At 42.5% G+C, this 19119-nt stretch overlaps 1 protein-coding gene across 1 annotated transcript; it reads right to left on the reverse strand.

Annotated features, from left to right (window-relative positions):
* Positions 1 to 799: 799 nt before the first annotated feature.
* Positions 800 to 18828, reverse strand: LOC309563712 (cobalamin binding intrinsic factor-like). Its single transcript, XM_082268307.1, has 4 exons — positions 18759 to 18828; positions 15241 to 15385; positions 5105 to 5223; positions 800 to 922 (listed from the first exon to the last, which is right to left on the reverse strand). Exons 1-4 carry the CDS (start codon positions 18823 to 18825, stop codon positions 861 to 863), a joined length of 393 nt encoding a protein of 130 aa, XP_082124433.1. The 5' UTR covers positions 18826 to 18828; the 3' UTR covers positions 800 to 860.
* Positions 18829 to 19119: the final 291 nt, after the last annotated feature.

The raw sequence follows: 19119 nt of genomic DNA on the forward strand, positions 1-19119 counted from the left end.
AAACCCAGGGGATAAAATACCACCAAAAAAAAAAAAAATATCTGTCAAAAAAAAAATGATAAAAATTTCATATGGGTACAGTGCTGCATGACCGCGCAATTGTCATTCAAAGTGGGACAGCGCTGAAATCGGAAAATTGGCCTTGACTGGAAGGGATTGAAAGTGCCCTGTATTGAAGTGGTTAATAAAAGTGGGCTGCCATGCCCTAAAATACAGTTTGGACTGGCAAAAACGCCTTGAAAAAAAAAACATCTACCACATAAGTATATATCACCTCAATAACACAAACACTACATGAGGATATGCTTTGTTCATTTTTAATTTTAGAAGTTTACAACCACTTTAAGCAACAGTTTTGCGATTTAATTTAAAAGTAATATTATTCTTTAAAAAGAATCCGTCATGATTGGGTTTTATGCAAGTAAAGGAAACAAGCTTGTACCGGCATACCCTTGACCTCAGGCCCACAAAGCTCATCACCTCCACCATAACATTATCATATAATAGAGTCTCGTAGTTTAAGCCTTTTTGTTGTAATTTTGGACAGTGGGAAAGAGTTAAAGTTATTCTTTTTGGGAATAATATCCCTCAATCACTGTCCTGAAATTCCTGGCTCAGAGATCTGATTGTCACCAAGATAAAGATAAAAAGTCACTAATGTCCATTCTATCAGTTTTAGGTGGACCAAAAAAGTCCCAAGTTTACATTCCAGAAGACTGTGAGGTATGTCCCAGGTACTGAGACTTATTGAGATGAACAGGTATGTGCCGATTAGCTCCTTTTCTTTTTTCGAATAAAACAATCTCAAATTTTGATTTGCATGTATATAAAATAATCAAAGTAAAAAAATGCATTAGTGTTCAGAATTTGCTGAAGACGGCAATGATATGCTCATTGTTGCTGGGTATGTAGTCACTGACACCTACAGAGACAAAAGAAAATGTGGTAAAGTAAGCTACACACATTAATATTGTAAGCTTTAAATTAGGGAAACCCCCCACCCCCATAGCACTACCCAACCCAATACGCTATTCAAACATCTATAGATACCCCACCCCTATAGCACTCCTCAACCCAATGCACCATCCAAACATCTATACATACCCCACCACCATAGCACTCCCCAACCCAATACACCCTCCAAACATCTATAGATACCCAACCCCAATAGCACTCCAAAACTCAATAAACCATCCAAACATCTATAGATACCCCACCCTGATAGCATTCCCCAACCCAATACACTATCCAAACAGTCATATATACCCCATCCCCATAGCACTCCTCAACCCAATACATTATCCAAACATCTATACATACCCCACTCCCATAGCACTCCCCAACCCAATATGCCATCCAAACATCTATAGATACCCAACCCCAATAGCACTCCTCAACCCAATACACCATCCAAATATTTATAGATACCCCACCCCCATAGCATTCCCAACCCAATACACTATCCAAACTGTCATATATACCCCATCCCCATAGCACTTCTCAACCCAAAACGCTATCTAATATATATATAGATACCCCACCCCATAGTACTGCTCAACCCAATACACCATCCAAACATCTATAGATACCCCACCCCCATAGCACCCCCCAACCCAATACACTATCCAAACATCCATAGGTACCCCGCCCCCATAGCACTCCCCAACCCAATACACCATCCAAACATCTATAGATACCCCACCCCAATAGCACTCCCCAACCCAATACACCATCCAAACATCTATAGATACCCCACCCCCATAGCACTCCCCAACCCAATACACCATCCAAACACCTATGGATACCCCATCCCAATAGCACTCCCCAACCCAATACAATATCCAAACATCTATAGATAGATACCCCACCCTATATAACACTTCCCAAGCCAATATACCATCAAAACATCTATATATACCCCATCCACATAGCACTCCTCAACCTAATACACCTTCCAAACATCTAAAGATACAGCGTTACCCATGAAATTAAATTAAGGATAAATACTCGATTCATGGCTCTAAAGCCCCGCTCTCACGGATGACCAGGGCAGGTCCTTTACAGGCGTAGGCTTCTCATTGTATTCAAAACCTCATATCCATTTATCCTTCAGTTCAATAAAGAGACCAATCCATCCGAGATGCAAACATCTCAACGCGTTTCATTCATCACTATAGGGTCACTATAATTAAGCTCCTTGCCATGTGAAACGCATTGGGTGTTTGCATCTTGAATGGATTGCAGCTTACCAATCATAAAATGTGGTGACTACATTAGTTTTCTTTTTTAGGGTTTTTTTTCCCAGGTTTCACCACTAATTGTGGCTTCATCAAGGGTGCCAACTGTTAAATTAGTGGTGAAACCTGTAGGGTTGGTTTTGACGAGCACTGAAAATGTTTTTATTTTTTTGGGTGGGATGGTGCAATAGGAGCGAGTTTTGAGGAAAGAGAACAGAGAAGACAAAGGAGAACCACTTGGAACCATTTAAGATGTATAGAGAGAAAGGTAGTAAAAAGGTGACCAATCAGTGAAGATACAATGTGGAGATGTACAGAAATATTTTTTTCTATTTTTTTGCACAGACATACACATAAAGCTATTAAGGCACCTTTCAGCTTCAGATTGAAATGTTAAAAGAGAAGTACATTTTTAGTGTACTTGGCCTTAGGCCCAGGTGTGCTCTCCCTGCAGTTCTGCAAAGGTGGATACTTACCTAAAGCTACTCTGTGGAGAAGTTCAAAGCCCAGCCTGTTCAGTGCCACACAGTATTTTTTTTTTTGGGAATCTGTAATCCTTTGAAGCCCATTACATTTGTATACAAAGCCTTATTTTTTCCTTCCTCATTGACTCCAATGTATTTTGCCAAATTGGCAAAATTTCTTCGAAATGTCCTAATATTCCCACCAACCAAGGTGCCCATGCACCCTGGGGTGCCTTGAGGTTTCTTCAGGGGCGCCTTGACAAAATGCCTAAAAATTGCCCAAAAATTGTATACAAGCCAGAGTGTGGATGAAGGCTGCCTTTTAGTTACACTAAATCACAGGTTTTCATTGTTCACCATTACAGCCTTCTAGCTGCGGCCATCCTAAAGACCAATGGCATCATCAGTTGATAAGGAAAATGTCAGTCCCCTGCATAGCATCGTTGTTTGTTTGTCCCCTGCCTCTCTCCCTCTCAGCGGTGGGGTCACATTAGCTGAGTGGTAGAGAAACATTGGAATACTAGTCAGTACCAGTTTGCAAAAGTGTATTGGCTTTGGAATAATAGATCACCTCTAATGTTGGATGTCCTTCTTGGACTTGTGGATGTTGCTGCATTATGTAAAACTATTAGAATAGTTTTTACATTTTAGAATATGGTACCTCGAGACTGTCTATAATTTTTAAAGGGTACCTTGAGATTGTCCATCATTTTTATAGGGTGCCTTGAGATTGTCCATCATTTTCATAGGGTACTTGAGATTGTCCATCATTTTTATAGGGTACCTTGAGATTGTCCATCATTTTTAAAGGGTGCCTTGAGATTGTCCATAATTTTTAAAGGGTGCCTTGAGATTGTCCATCATTTTTATAGGGTACCTTGAGATTGTAAATAATTTTTAAAGGGTGCCTTGAGATTGTCCATAATTTTTAAAGGGTGCCTTGAGATTGTCCATAATTTTTAAAGGGTGCCTTGAGATTGTCCATAATTTTTATAGGGTACCTTGAGATTGTCCATCATTTTTAAAGGGTGCCTTGAGATTGTCCATCATTTTTAAAACCACCTCAATACCGGCCCATAGTATATATACGTCCTGAGTTTAAAGCTAAATACCGGTGTTATGGAAGCAGATAGCTGCCATAACCCTGGTATTTTTTTAAACTGCAGGCGATGGGATTTCCGATAAGGGTGGTCCCAGTGGCGGATTCGCCGCGAGATCACCCTCCGGGATGGCGGAAGGGGTGCCCCCCCGGTCCTTTTCCCCGATTACCGGACCCGCCGGCAGCGCGGAAAGCGATCCGGTCCCGGATCCTCACAGACAGGATGTCGAGTGAGGGCAAGCTTGCCCTCACTCGACTCTATTGTCTTGGAGAACCGGAGCGACGGCAAAGGTCGTTGCCGAGCAACCGACTTAAAGGTCCCTTTTTTTTTTTTGTCATTTTTTTTTTTTTTTTTTCCTTTCTATCTTTATTAGTGTACTTGTGAGATCTGAGGACTTTTTGACCCCAGATCTCACAAAAAAGAGGTCCTGTCGTGCCTATCTCTATTACAAGGAATGTTTACATTCCTTGTATTAGAAATAAAAATGATCAATTTTTTTTTTTTTAAAAATGGTGTAAAAATAAAAAATAATAAATAAAATAAATAGTAAAAAAAAAAAAAAAAAAATTAAAGCGTCCTGTCCTCGTTAGCTCGCGCGCAGAAGCGAACGCACATGGAAACCCCGCCCACATATGTAAACGGTGTTCAAACCACACATGTGAGGTATCGCCGCGATCATTAGAGCGAGAGCAATAATTTGAGCCCTAGACCTCCTCTGTAACTCTAAGATGGCAACCTGTAGAAATTTTTAAAATGTCGCCTATGGGGATTTTTAAGTACCAAAGTTCGTCGCCATTCCGTGAGCGTGCGCAATTTTGAAGCATGACATGTTGGGTATCTATTTACTCGGCGTAACATTATCTTTCACATTATGGAAAAAAATTGGGCTAACTTTACTGGATTCTTATTTTTTAATTCAAAAAAGTGATTTTTTTCCAAAAAAATTGCATTTGGAAGACCGCTGCGCAAATACGGTGTGATAAAAAATATTACAATAATCTCCATTTTATTTTCTAGGGTCTCTGCTAAAAAAATATATAATTTTTGGGGGTTCTAAGTAGTTTTCTAGCAAAAACAACTGATTTTAGCTCATAAACACCAAATGTCAAAAATAGGCCTAGTAGGCAAGTGGTTAAAGGGTGCCTTGAGATTGTCCATCATTTTTAAAGGGTGCCTTGGGATTGTCCATCATTTTTAAAGGGTGCCTTGACTTAAAAAAGGTTGAGAAACACTCCCCCAAAATTTCAAAGAAAGGAACATTGCTAGTCATTCCCTCATGCCTAGTAATCTGCATAGTACTTACCTTTTGTCAGTGCATTGTTACCACTAAAGAACTGCCAGTATGTCTTTTCATTGGTGTTTTCGGCAAGTTTGCCAATGGCCGTAATGTAAACTCCGATAGAGTATTCTTTTGCCTGGAAGCTGAGGTATGGTACAGATGATAAAAGTGAATTATTTACGAGATACAGCACTTTTATATAACTACATCTTTACATTGAAAAATAACATATCCTTCAAGTTTAAATAAAAAAAAGACTATTCTAGACTATCCTTTTTTCCAGGGAAAGTCAAGCAATCATTATAAGTCTTGGTCCAGTTTGTCCTAACTTGGCAAAAATCATTTGGGGTCTCCAAAAGCAACCAGATACTTCATGGATCAATGATCTACAATGCTATTTCTTACATATGTAGCACACCTTATGTAGGAGCTGCAGTTTAATAAGATCCCCCACCTCTGCACAGCCAGGCACACCAACTCTTCACAAGCTCTCCACTTGACTTCAATAACTTCAGGGACCACTTCCTATATACAGTCTCTATATACAGTCTTCTCTTCTTCAGCAACCTGTACACACTTGGTTCCTTCTCCTTTAGTCAGTTTCTGCTGGCTCATTCCTTGAGGAAAGCTGACAGGACCTGACTGTTAGCTCAGCAATAGCCCATTACAGGCAAGAACTCTCAGTCCTTTGACAATAGCACACTGGAATGACACAGCTCAGGCTTTTACATTACTTCCTCCTTGTGTTCACTGAGCCCAGCACCACATCTTCAGGCAATGTCAACCTACCTGGCTGCATCTGCCTCTGACTGACTCTTCACCAGCCCACCCAGCTGACTCTCAGGAGATCTCCAGGGAAAGGCAGAAGACTTAAGCACACTGCTGTCTTCAAGGGAGACTGACTACATGTGGCATTCTCCCCCCTTTGTAGTCCCCACAGTGCTGCTCATGCTCCCGAGCCTCCGGGAAGACTCCCTCCTCTATGTTTTAGTAGGAATCTTCCAAAACACGAGCCCTGGCCCATGTTCACCCCCCCAATCCCCAGACTAGGGGGTACCTCTGAGGGTCACTGACAGCCTCCTCCTCCAGAACCTGAGCCCCAGCTCATAGTCACCCCCCCTCCCCAGACTAGGGGGTACCCCTTAGGGGCCACTGACAGCCTCCTCAGCGCTGCATCTTCATCTTCCACCCGAATGCCCCAGCTGGCATGGCTCATGTCTATTTATGAGGCAAACTCTGCCCCCTGCCAGCCCACTACTGGGGATTGTCTGAAGCCTCATACATATGCATTGCAGGCCCTCCTTACTGCCACCCGCCAGTTCTGGAAGTTTCTACAAACTTCCAGACCAGAAGAAAATGTGAGAGAGAGCTGCCAGATGAGTCATCCAGACCCAGATTCCACAGCTCAGGGTTAGCCCTGAGCCAAATACATTTACCTATGCTAACAAACCTACACTACAAAACCTAACCTACATCTAGCACACACTAGAGGGTGCTACACATAGTAATAGCCAGGTATATTTTGTGAATGTAGAAACACATCCAACCTTTTGTGAAGAACCTATTAAATTAGCTAAAACTAGCTGCTGTGGAAGCCTCCACATCCCATTTTCAAAGCTCTTAATGTAAAGGACCATCGTATATGGAACATTTCTGTATTTCAAGAAGGTGGTCATATCCCCCTTAGTTGCCTCTCTTTTTAAGGGATAATAAATTCAGTTCAGTTAATTTTCCTCACAGCGGACCCCCCTCCATGACTCTTAATTATTTAGGTTCTCTTCTTAGCACGGGAACTCATTTGTGACTGGATCAATCACTGGTCAAGGGTGGGTAGTTTTGTGGGCGAGTGGGAAGAAATCCCTTGCAGTAGGTTGTGCCTAATGATGGATGGTGGTGGTGAACCCTCTTGGGGCTTGGACTGCTACCTTTTTGGTACAGCCTTATGGTCATTTTCCCATGTAGACTTGGAAAGGAAGGAAGGAACACCTGATGTCCAAAGAAATGTGAGTTTGAAGGTAGGCTAAAAGTGAAAACTTTTGAAAGTAGCTTAACCTGCCTTCAAACTCACATTTCTTTAGCCACCGGCGCTCCTTCCTTCCTTTCCAAGTCCTCTTAGCATGGAGAAAGTTAGCTTAAAGTGGTTGTAAACCTCAAATATTAACCACTTTACCACCGGAGGATTTTCCTGCTTTACGTCCAGGCCACTTTTGCAACTTGGCACTGTGTGACTTTAACTGAAAATTGCGCGGTCATGCAACACTGTACCCAAACGAAATTTACGTCCTTTTTTTCCCACAAATAGAGCTTTCTTTTGGTGGTATTTGATCACCTCTGCGCTTTTCATTTTTTGCGATATTAATAAAAAAATAGCGAAAATTTTGCGAAAAAAATTGATATTTTCTAATTTGACAGTTAAAAAATATCCAATATATTTAATTTTTGTCATATATTTGGGCCATAATGTATTTAGCTACATGTCTTTGACAAAAAAATCCTCAATGAGCGTATTTTTAACCGCTTTAAGACCGGAAGATTTTACCCCATTCCTGACCAGGCTATATTTTGCAATTCGGCACTGCGCTACTTTAACGGACAATTGCGCGGTCATGCGACGCTGTACCAAAATTAAATTTATGTCTTTTTTTCCCAACAAATAGAGCTTTCTTTTGGTGGTATTTGATCACCTGTGCGATTTTTAATTTTTGAAAAAAAGAGCGACACTTTTGAAAAAAAATAAACAACATTTTTTACATTCTGATATATAACATTCCCCAAAAAAATGTAAAAATCAAAATTTGTCATTTTTATTGTTTATTTTTTTAGTAGTAATAGCGGCGATCTGCAATTTTTTTTGCGGGACTGCGACATTGCGGCGGACAGATCAGACCCCTAACTGTCATTTTTGACACTTTTGGGGGTACCAGTGACATTACTACAGTATAATCAGTGCTATAAATATGCACTGTTACTGTAATAATGACACTGGCAGGGAAGGGGTTAACTTTATTGGTGATCAAGGGGTTAAATGTGTGCCTCATGCTTACTGACGTGTGTGGGGGGAGGGGATTGTGTGACAGAGACACAGAGCTGTGCTGAATCCTGCAATCTGTCACTGTCTGTCACATAGGAGATCCGCCCGCTTTGTTTACACAAGTGGGCGGATTTCCACACTTGATCCCAGACGATCGAGGAAGAGCGGCGGTAATCACCGCCTCTCCTCCCCTGGCCCGACTCCCGCTGTGTCTGAATACAGTGGGAGCGAGCCTCCTGCGGCGCGCGCGTGCCGCCGAGAGGGGGGCGTTGTCCAGCAATGTAGGTCTACGTCACTGGACGATAATGAGCCACTTTGCCGCAGTACCCTCAACGTGAGCGGTCGGCAAGTGGTTAAATTTGAGCAAAGTATATCTCTGTATAATGTTTACTTGTCTCAATCCAGAGCACTAACAGTCCTTTCCGTAAATTGCCTCGTTCCTCTGCTATCAGCATCTGAATGGAGAAATGTCATCAGCACACCAAGGATTCCTCAGAAGGGTCTAAAGCTTGCCTGACGAAGGGGACCTGCGTGGCTCTGAAACGTTGCCATGTGTGCACTGTGTGATCATGTGAATAAAGCTTTGGACCCTTCTGAGGAATCCTTGTTGTGCTGATGACATTTCTCCATTCAGATTGTCTGTGGTTTCCAGCCAATGGTCATTACAGGACCCAGCATTATTACAGCCATTTCCATGAATGTATGCGTGGGGAATATTGCGTTTGGATCTGCTATCAGCATTTCACTTCTCAGAGTCACTTCTGACATGTTTTCCTGACACCAAGAGAAAAATGGTGACAGGGGAGGGCACAGTCTGTGACTGGCAGCCTCAGCTCTGTTCCTGTGTGCTGTGTGAAGAGGGGTGTGTCCATTTCCTCCAATCAGCTCATAGAGCTCTCCTTACTGATGTAACTTTAGTTCTCTGTTCCCTGGTTTTCAGAGCTGAGAGATCCGGTGTAAATTCCTGTACTGGTAGACAACAGGCTTGGCAGTGGCATGCAATGCCAAGCCGCCGCAAGCAAAGCCAACAGAATTCTGGGATGCATAAAAAAGGGGATTCACTCCAGAAATAAAGAGATTATTCTCCCACTCTACAAGACTCTGGTCCGGCCACATCTGGAGTATGCTGTCCAGTTCTGGGCACCGGTCCTCAGGAAGGATGTGCTGGAACTGGAGAAAGTCCAGAGAAGGGCAACAAAAATAATTAGGGGAATGGAGGACATCAGCTATGAGGAAAGACTACAAGCACTGAACCTATTCTCTCTGGAGAAGAGACGATTGAGGGGGGATATGATATCAATGTACAAATACTGTACTGGCGACCCTAGCATAAGGAACAAACTATTCAGAGAGAGGAGATACAATAAGACACGTGGCCACTCACTAAAACTAGAGGAAAGGCGGTTTAACCTTAAAGTGCGTAAGAGGTTCTTCACTGTAAGAGCGGTAAGGATGTGGAATTCTCTTCCACAAGCAGTCGTATCAGCAGGGAGCATTGATAGTTTCAAAAAACTATTAGATGGGCACCTTAGAGACCACAACATACAGGGGTATACAATGTACGGTTAAAAGCAAACACACACTCAAATCATAGGTTGAACTGGATGGACTGATGTCTTTTTTCAACCTCACTAACTATGTAACACTTTGAATGGATGTGGGGGAAAGACCGACTGCCATTCTGTCAAAGATGAACACTCTCAGAGGGATCTTGTGTTCCTGCTATGTAGGAACACATGTCTTTGTGTTCATCTAGTGAGTCCACCCCCCACACAGTTAGAAAGTACCCCCTAGGGACACACTTAACCCTTTGATCGCCCCTGGTGTTAACCCCTTCCCTGCCAGTGTCATTAGTACAGTGACAGTGCATATGTTTAGCACTGATTACTGTAGTAATGTCACTGGTCCCCCCAAAACATAGTTACATAGTTAGTGAGGTTAAAAAAAGACATCAGTCCATCCAGTTCAACCTATGATGTGTGTGTGTGTTTGCTGTTAACCGTACATTGTATACCCCTGTATGTTGTGGTCTTTAAGGTCCCCATCTAATAGTTTTTTGAAACTATCAGTGCTCCCTGCTGATACGACTGCTTGTGGAAGAGAATTCCACATCCTTACTGCTCTGACAGTGAAGAACCCCCTGCGTATTTTGAGTGGCCACGTGTCTTATTGTATTCCCTTTCTCTGAATAGTTTGTTCCTTATGCTAGGGTCATCACCAGTACAGTATTTGTACATTGATATCATATCCCCCCCTCAATCGTCTCTTCTCCAGAGAGAATAAGTTCAGTGCTTGTAGTCTTTCCTACAAAAGTGTCAGTTAGGTGTCCAATCTGTCCGCCGCAATGTCGCAGTCCCGATAAAAATCGCTGATCGCCACCATTAGTAGTAAAATAAATAAATAAAAATGCCATAAATCTATCACCTAGTTTGTAGCCATGATAACTTTTGCGCAAACCAATTAATTTACACTTACTGGGATTTTTTTTAACCAAACATAATGTAGCATAATACATAAATACATACTGGCCTAAAATGATGAAAAGTTTGATTTTTTTTTTTTTTTTTTTTATTGGCTGTGTTTTAATGTAGAAAGTAAAATATATTGTTTATTTTTCAAAATTGTGGCTCTTTTTTTGTTTATAGCGCAAAAAAAAAAAAAAAAAAATCGCACAGGTGATCAAATACCACCAAAAGAAAGCTCTGTTTGTGGGAAAAAAAGGACATCAATTTTATTTGGGTACAGGGACGCATGACCGCGCAATTGTCCGTTAAATTAACGCAGTGGCGTATTGCAAAAAAATGGCCTGGTAATTAAGAGGGGAAAACCTTTCTGGTCCAGAAGACGTTAAAAGCGGGCGTTTGAGGGGCGTTAAAAACACCCCTCAAACGCTTATGCAAATGATACAATAGACAGCACACAGTGCTATTCCCAGTATCAAAACATGAAAATATGAATTTATTGACCAGTGCATGCTGGGTCAGTGACGTAACAAGGGGGCAGTGCCATCAGGTGATGTCGCCGGGTGGCCTCGACCCTTCGCTATTAAAGAAATATCAGGCGGGGGAGCCTATGGCACAAGCTAATCTTTTTGTTTTTCTTTTTAGGTCGGCGGTGCGGCAGGCGTCGTGATTGACAATAGATCTACTCTGGGGGACATTGTTTTTTTAATTTTAATTTATTTTGTATTTTTAATAAAGGACATTTTTTTTTTACAATTTTGTTTTGTGAATGTACTCCATACTCATTTACATAGGGGGTGGGATCTGGGGGCCCCCTTGTTAAAGCCCACTAACATCTGATGACTCATCGGTTAAGAACGCGGTGGCCTGCTTCCCGGCCCACTCTTTACCAACCAGCTATTGCAGAGGTTTGTGGTGCAGTTTTAACAAGCCAAAAACGCTTTTCAACCACGCTGCACACGCACATAGGGTGTTTAGAGGAGTGTTTTAAATGCTCATTAAACGCTTATCAATTGCACCTATTGACGCGCATTAACGCTATTGATGCGTTTGATAAGTGTCAGTATTTTGAGCAAGTGTGAGTGAGCCCTTAGAATGATTTGCTTCATAGTACAAGTAGCTAGAGAGGTGAATCAGGACTTGTTTTAAAGCTCTTCTTAAAAATATGTAAATAATTTAATGTCCATAGTCTGAGCATAGGTGCAATTTAACCCCCTCCCTACCGCTGTATTATAAAAAAAAAAAACTACGGGGAATTTAACGTTTAGGTCCTCTAGGTCCTGTTCTACCAGGGTCCTGAACACTTCACAAAAGTGGTTGTTGGCCACCAGAGGGAAGAACAGGACCTAGAGGACCTAAACGTCAAACCAGGGAGACGGAAGACGAACGTTGAAAGGGGTTTAAAATTATTAGAACAGAACAAATAAGTAGTTATAAGACCAGCTGATAAAGGGGGGGGGGGGGGACTGGTGACGTGGATTCCGGTTCCTTAGTGATGTCACGGCCGGCTCAGTGGTGGAACACACGCGGAGGTTTGCGTTCCATGCTCGCCTCGCGGTACGAACTCTGACTGACTGATTGCCCTGCTGACCTTTCCTTTAACCTGATGCGCTATATTGCCTACAAGTAATATTTGCAATTAATATTTGCATTACTTGTCACATATGGTATTTGCGCTGTGATTTATTATTGATTATTATTTACCCTTGAATGGCAGCAATGGTGGTTATGTATTAGGATTTTACACGTATGTGAACATTAATCCCTTCATCTTTATCCTCCCACTTTATATGCCCTTCACCTCCTCCCTTTGTGTATCACCTACTGCATATTGCTGCTGTATCTAGTGGACCATTGCCAACCTCAATACCAGCATATCTAGTGGACCATTTCCAACCTCAATACCAGCATGTTTGTTTATTTCCAAAAATTATTGGCAAAAAAATGAGGTCACCTTGGGATATCTACTTTCCACAAAGGGATCATTTTGTGGAGGTGTTCATACTGTCCTGGCATTTTTATTCGCTATGTTTTCTGGCAGAAAGGAAGGGAACGTTTTTTTTTTTTTTTCCAAAAAAGTAGGTCTTGTCTTCCTTATATAGTAAAGAAATAAAATGTATAAAGGTATATAAATGTTGTTGGGTACACTATTGCATGGCCCAGTAATTGTCAACCTATCACGGCATTGAAAACTGATATATAGCCTGGTAATGAGGGGTATACACCAATCAGCCATAGCATTTTGATGACCCAACTAATATTGAGTAGGTCCCCGTTTTGCCACCAAAACAGTCCTGACCCTTCATGTCATGGACATCACTAGACCTCTGAAGGTATGGGTATGTTGTAGTATGTGGCACCAAGCCATCGGTAGTAGATCCTTTACGTCCTGCAAGTTATAACCCAAATAGCAAGCTATTGAGCTGCAAGTTTGAAAATGACTTGCTAAGCTTTTGCTAAACTTGCCAGGCTTCACAAGTTTGTTGTACAATTGCGGCAAGTCCCCATTGCATGACTCCAGATCAACTTTCTTTGCAAACATTCTACAAGTCTGCTGCAAGTTCTGATTCAGTTATGTTGTGTAATAGCCATCCCCACCACAAGTGTCACTATGGCTGAATTCTCATCTTTGCTCCCTGCTGCAGATTTGCAGAGCTGTTTCTGTAGACTCACCACTGCAACCTTGCTCTTGCTAGAGACTTGTCAAACAAATTTGCTACAAATTGGAAAAGTGTCAACTAGAACCTGTGCCTCAAGTGCTCTGTAAGTGTCCAACTTGCCAGTGAAGACGTGCAGCAAATTAACAAAATCTACAACTCAACACTGCCACAAATTTGTGGCAAGCTATCTTTGCTATCTGGGAAGATGGGGCCTTCATGGATCAGATTTGTTTTTCCAGCATACCCTACAATCTCGATGGATTGAAATCTGGAGAATTTTGAGGCCAAGGCACAACGTTATACTCGTTGTGTTCCTCAAACCATTTTTGCAGTGTGACAGGGCACATTATCCTGCTGAATACCATTTCCATGAAGGGGTGTACTTGGCTAGCAACAATGTTTAGGTAGGTTGTATGTGTCTAAGTAACATCCACGTGAACGGCAGGACTCAAGGTTTCCCCCGTAGAACATTGCCCAAAGCATCACACTGCCTCCGCCAGCTTGCCTTCTTCCCATACTGCATCCCTGTTATTTCTCTCCCCAGGTAAGCAACGCACACACACCTGGCTATCCACATGATGTAAAAGAAAACATGATTCCTAAGACTAGTCCACCTTCCTCCATTGCTCTCTGGTCCAGTTCTGTTGCTCACATGCCCATTGTAGGTGCTTTTGGCTGATGACATGGTTCAGCATGGGCACCATGACCAGTCTGTGGGTACACAGCCCCATATACAACAAACTGCCCATTTTTTCTACTTTCAACACAACCACTTTAGGGACAACATGTTTACTTGCTACCTAATATACCTCACCGACATTGTTACATAGTTACATAGTAGGTGAGGTTGAATAAAGACCATAGTCCATCCAGTTCAACCTGTGTAGGTGTGTATGGCCGTAATCATCTCACATACCCCTGAATGTTCTGATCCTTGAGATGTACATCCAAGAGTCTTTTGAAAGCCACCATACTTCCCGCAGAAACCACCTCTTGTGGTAGAAAATTCCACAATCTTGTAGCTCTAACAGTAAAGAACCCCCCACGTTGCCCTAGGTTAAAACGTTTCTCCTCTAATCGCATTGTATGCCCTCGAGTCCTCGTGCAATCCCTTCGACTGAATAGCTTTTTTTCTATGCCGAGATCACCATTGAGATATTTATAAATTGCTATCATGTCCCCTCTCAGGCGTCTCTTCTCCAGGGAGAATAAATCAAGCGATTGCAGATGCTCTTCATAATTAAGGTCCTCCAATCCCCTAATTAGTTTAGTTGCCCTTCTCTGGATCCTCTCCAGCTCCAACACATCCCTCCTGAGGACTGGCGACCAGAACTGGACAGAATACTCCAGATGTGGTCGGACCAGAGTTTTATAAAGTGGAAGGATTATAGTCTTATCTCTAGAATACATCCCTTTCTTTATGCATGCTAATATTCTGCTGGCTTTGGCAGCTGCCGCTTGACATTGCATGCTATTGCCTAGTCTATCATCTACCAAGACTCCCAGATGTTTCTCCATTTTTGATTCCCTCAAGGGTTCCCCCCCTAACGTGTATTGTGTTTTTATGTTTTTAGTCCCCAAGTGCAAAAACGTTACACTTCTCCACATTACACCTCATTTGCCATGTCGTATCCCACTCCGTTATTTTGTCCAGGTCATTCTGTAGGATATCTGCTTCATGCTGTGTAGTTATTGCCCTGCCCAATTTTGTGTCATCTGCAAAAACTGATATAGAACTACTGATCCCGTGATGCCATTATAACGAGATAATCAATGTTATTAATTTAATCTGTCAATAATCCTAATGCTATGGCTGAATGGTGTATACAGCCTGGTTAAAAAAAAATTGGCTGGAGTTGGGTTTTTAATAACCTCTAAAATGATAAGCCTAGAGTGAGGTTATAGCAAGGAGTGCTGATAAATACTCCCTGAGAACCACACAGGTGTTTCATTATCAAATGTCAAACAAGAAACTGTTTTCGTCATTGTCAAGTTGCAAGTTCTCACCTGAATTCCTTGGGATTCAGTTCAGCAGCCTTTTCCATGACCTGCAGTAGTGTGGACCCTTCTCTCACTTCTACGATAATGGAATCCTTAAAAAAGTTCCCTATTAAGTCATTCATAACTGTGAATTCTACTTTGATTAGGCCAGCTGCATGGACATAAAAGAAAAAAGCAGGGATGAATAGAGATATTGAGGAGGAACAACTTCAAAACCAGTATCTAAATCAGCTGTAATGGAAGACAACAACACATATTGATAGACATTTTAATTGAAAATACTTAAAGTTGCTTAAGGAGCCACTCAACCCAAAAATGATAATTGTAGCCTGGTGGGCTGAATCAGCTGCTGGATTATGCACCCCCTTTCACACGAGGGGACTGATTGGGCCCACCTGTCAGTTTTCAGGTGGACCCTCCATTTTCCTCTATGGAGCGACAGATGTAATCGGACATGTGTCCGTTTATAACTGGTAACATCCAATCCTATCTGATCTGCTAAAAGCAGATGAATGGGGATCTGTTCCCCATCCATCTAGGGTAGTGATTGGCACCCCAGATGTTTTGGAACAAAATTTCCCATGATGCTCAACTACACTGCAGAGTGCACGATCATCATTGGAAATGTAGCTCCAAAACATCTGGGGTGCTAAGGTCAGAGCCGGTGCTAGACTATTTTGCACCCTAGGCAAGACCAGCTCTTTGCACCCCCCCAAAAAAAAAAAAAACTGTACACACCCCCCCCTTCCTGTACATAATGCCTCCCCTTTCCCCCTTTTAACTCCACTCTCCCCGTCCTGTATACACTGCCCCCTTTAATCCTACACCCCCCCTTCCTGCGCACACTGCCCTTCTTTAATGCTACACCCCCTTTCCTGCACACACTGCCCGCTTTAACCCTACACCCCCTCATATACACATTGCCCCCCTTTAATCCTACACCCCCCCTCATATACACACTGCCCCCCTTTAATCCTACACCCCCTTCATTTACACACTGCTCCCCCTTTTAACCCTACACCCCCTTCATATACACACTGCCCCCTTTAACCCTACACATCCCTTCATATACAAAGTGCCCCCCATTTAACCCTACACACCCCTTCTTGTACACACTGCCCCTTCCCCCTTCTTTCACACACTGCCCTTATTTAATGCTACACCCCCTTCCTGCACACACTGCCCCCCTTTAACCCTGCACACCCCTTCATATACAAAGTGCCCCCCTCTCTAGAGGTGACCTCCCCTGGGGATGAGGAGGTGACAGGAGAGGAATGGGGCACTGGCCATGGCTGCACCCTAGGGGTGGCAGTGCGAACTAGGCGGCTGCCTAGTTTGCCTAGTGGTAGCACTGGCCCTTGCTAAGGTCCACCATCACTGGTCCAAGGGATCGGATGGCAGTCGAATGTAAGCAGACAGGTCCGTTTACATCCAACCGCCCATAAAGGAGAGCGGACTGTGTCTGTGTCCACTCTGCATAAGTGGAGCAGACACGGGCCAGCCATCCACCTGCTCAGTGTGGGGTTTAGCGGACAGATTCTCCGCTGAGCAGGCGGACTCCCATGTAGAAGGGGCCTTATATGTCCTGGCTATTCAAACATCAAGATCTCCCTGCTATAATTCTCAGCTCATAGTTACATAGTTAGTGAGGTTGAAAAAAAGACATCAGTCCATCCAGTTCAACCTATGATGTGTGTGTGTGTTTGCTGTTAACCGTACATTGTATACCCCTGTACATTGTGGTCTTTAAGGTGCCCATCTAATAGTTTGAAACTATCGAAGCTCCCTGCTGATACGACTGCTTGCAGAAGAGAATTCCACATCCTTACTGCTCTTACAGTGAAGAACCCCCTACATACTTTAAGGTTAAACCGCCTTTCCTCTAGTTTTAGCTCAGTTCCTGTCTACCTGGAAGTTGTGGATGTTCCTGCCCACCTTTGTGTATCCCATCTGCTCCAGTTTCATTCTCCATAATATAAAAAATTGATAAAAAAAATCCAGCAGTCCCTCTCATGAGCCACAGCTAGTGTGAAGACCTGGAAACTCATCGAAGAGAAGAAAATCATACAAAATAATGAAACATGAGTTTTTGAGTGGACTGACCCTTTCAATTAGTTCATTGACAACTGTATAATGTCACTAAAATTATCATCAGGATTTGTGTGGGTCTTAGGTTTTTCTGAACTTGATTGGGTACTTCAAATTTAATAGTCATCCCCTTTATATTTACATAGTTGAGGTTGAAAAAAGACACCTAGTCCATCTATTTCAAACAACAGAAGAAAATACATAACAAAGATCCATATACAGAACCCCCATACCTACAGGCGGCAACTAAAACCACAGAAAAGCATGGTCCAATCATGGCATATGATGGCATTGGAGGGTTGGCAGATCCTTTCTGATCCCAAAGGAAATCAGAATCTCCCTGGACTAATATGATGGCATTGGAGGGTTGGCGGATCCTTTCTGATCCCCAAAGGAAATCAGAATCTCCCTGGACTAATATGATGGCATTGGAGGGTTGGCGGATCCTTTCTGATCCCCAAAGGAAATCAGAATCTCCCTGGACTAATATGATGGCATTGGAGGGTTGGCGGATCCTTTCTGATCCCCAAAGGAAATCAGAATCTCCCTGGACTAATATGATGGCATTGGAGGGTTGGCGGATCCTTTCTGATCCCCAAAGGAAATCAGAATCTCCCTGGACTAATATGATGGCATTGGAGGGTTGGCGGATCCTTTCTGATCCCCAAAGGAAATCAGAATCTCCCTGGACTAATATGATGGCATTGGAGGGTTGGCGGATCCTTTCTGATCCCCAAAGGAAATCAGAATCTCCCTGGACTAATATGATGGCATTGGAGGGTTGGCGGATCCTTTCTGATCCCCAAAGGAAATCAGAATCTCCCTGGACTAATATGATGGCATAGGAGGGTTGGTGGATCCTTTCTGATCCCCAAAGGAAATCAGAATCTCCCTGGACTAATAAACACTAGCGTTATTCTCTATTAATATTAATATCCAGTTATATTTTGTGCATTTAGCAACATATCTAGCTCTTAAAAAATAAAAAATAAATAAAAAATCTACTGAGCTGGCCAGAACTAGTTCCTGAAGGAGTCTATTCCACATTTTTACAGCTCTTCATTACTTTTAAGAGCAATGTTGGGGGGCTGGGGGGGGGGGGTTCGCTATATAGACCACTTATGTATTTATACATGGTGATCATACCCCCATAACCCTTTCTCAAGAGAGAATACATTTAGTCCAACCAATCTTTCCTCATAGTTGAGCTCCTCCATGCCTCTTATCAGTTTGGTTGCCCTTCTCTGCACTTTCTCCAGTTCCCCGATATCCTTTTTGTGAACTGGTGTCCGAAAATAATATAAATTAAATAATTAAAATAAATTATTTTGCTTGCTTTGGAAACTGCATTCATGATAAAAATGAATTGCCATTCTTATCACAGCTAAAAGGACTTATCAGCATTATAAACAAAAGTCCATAGGTGACCCCCTTACCGTCTTCTTGTGCTCCCGTGCCCTGGAGGCACAACAGACAAACCACACAGAGCAGATACGCTAACATGTTTCTTTTCTGGACAGAATTTTGTAAAAATTTTAATCCCTGAGCTATCAACTCCTCTTTATATTCTCATGTGACCAACCAGTCACGCTCTCCTCTTACTCAAACCACCAGTGGGACAAGTCTCATTATCGAAAACCTTTATCTTTTGGCTCAGCATATAAAAGGTAGTTGGAAAGTAGGTTTCCAAGTACAGATTTGGATGTGTACATTACTCTGCCTGTAAAACAGAGCCTGCATATTACAAAGTCACCTCTAACATAAGATTATACTTAAAGTGCATTACAGGGAAAAAAA

Source organism: Pelophylax lessonae, assembly GCF_965119305.1.
Source record: "Pelophylax lessonae genome assembly, chromosome: 9".
Lineage (NCBI taxonomy): Eukaryota > Metazoa > Chordata > Amphibia > Anura > Ranidae > Pelophylax > Pelophylax lessonae.

Coding starts and splice junctions, on each gene's coding strand:
- LOC309563712 (XM_082268307.1), bottom strand. CDS start 18,825: ATGTTAGCGTATCTGCTCTGTGTGGTTTGTCTGTTGTGCCTCCAGGGC. Junction 15,386..18,758: donor CACGGGAGCACAAGAAGACG/GTAAGGGGGTCA, acceptor ATGTCCATGCAG/CTGGCCTAATCAAAGTAGAA. Junction 5,224..15,240: donor CTGAATCCCAAGGAATTCAG/GTGAGAACTTGC, acceptor ACCATACCTCAG/CTTCCAGGCAAAAGAATACT.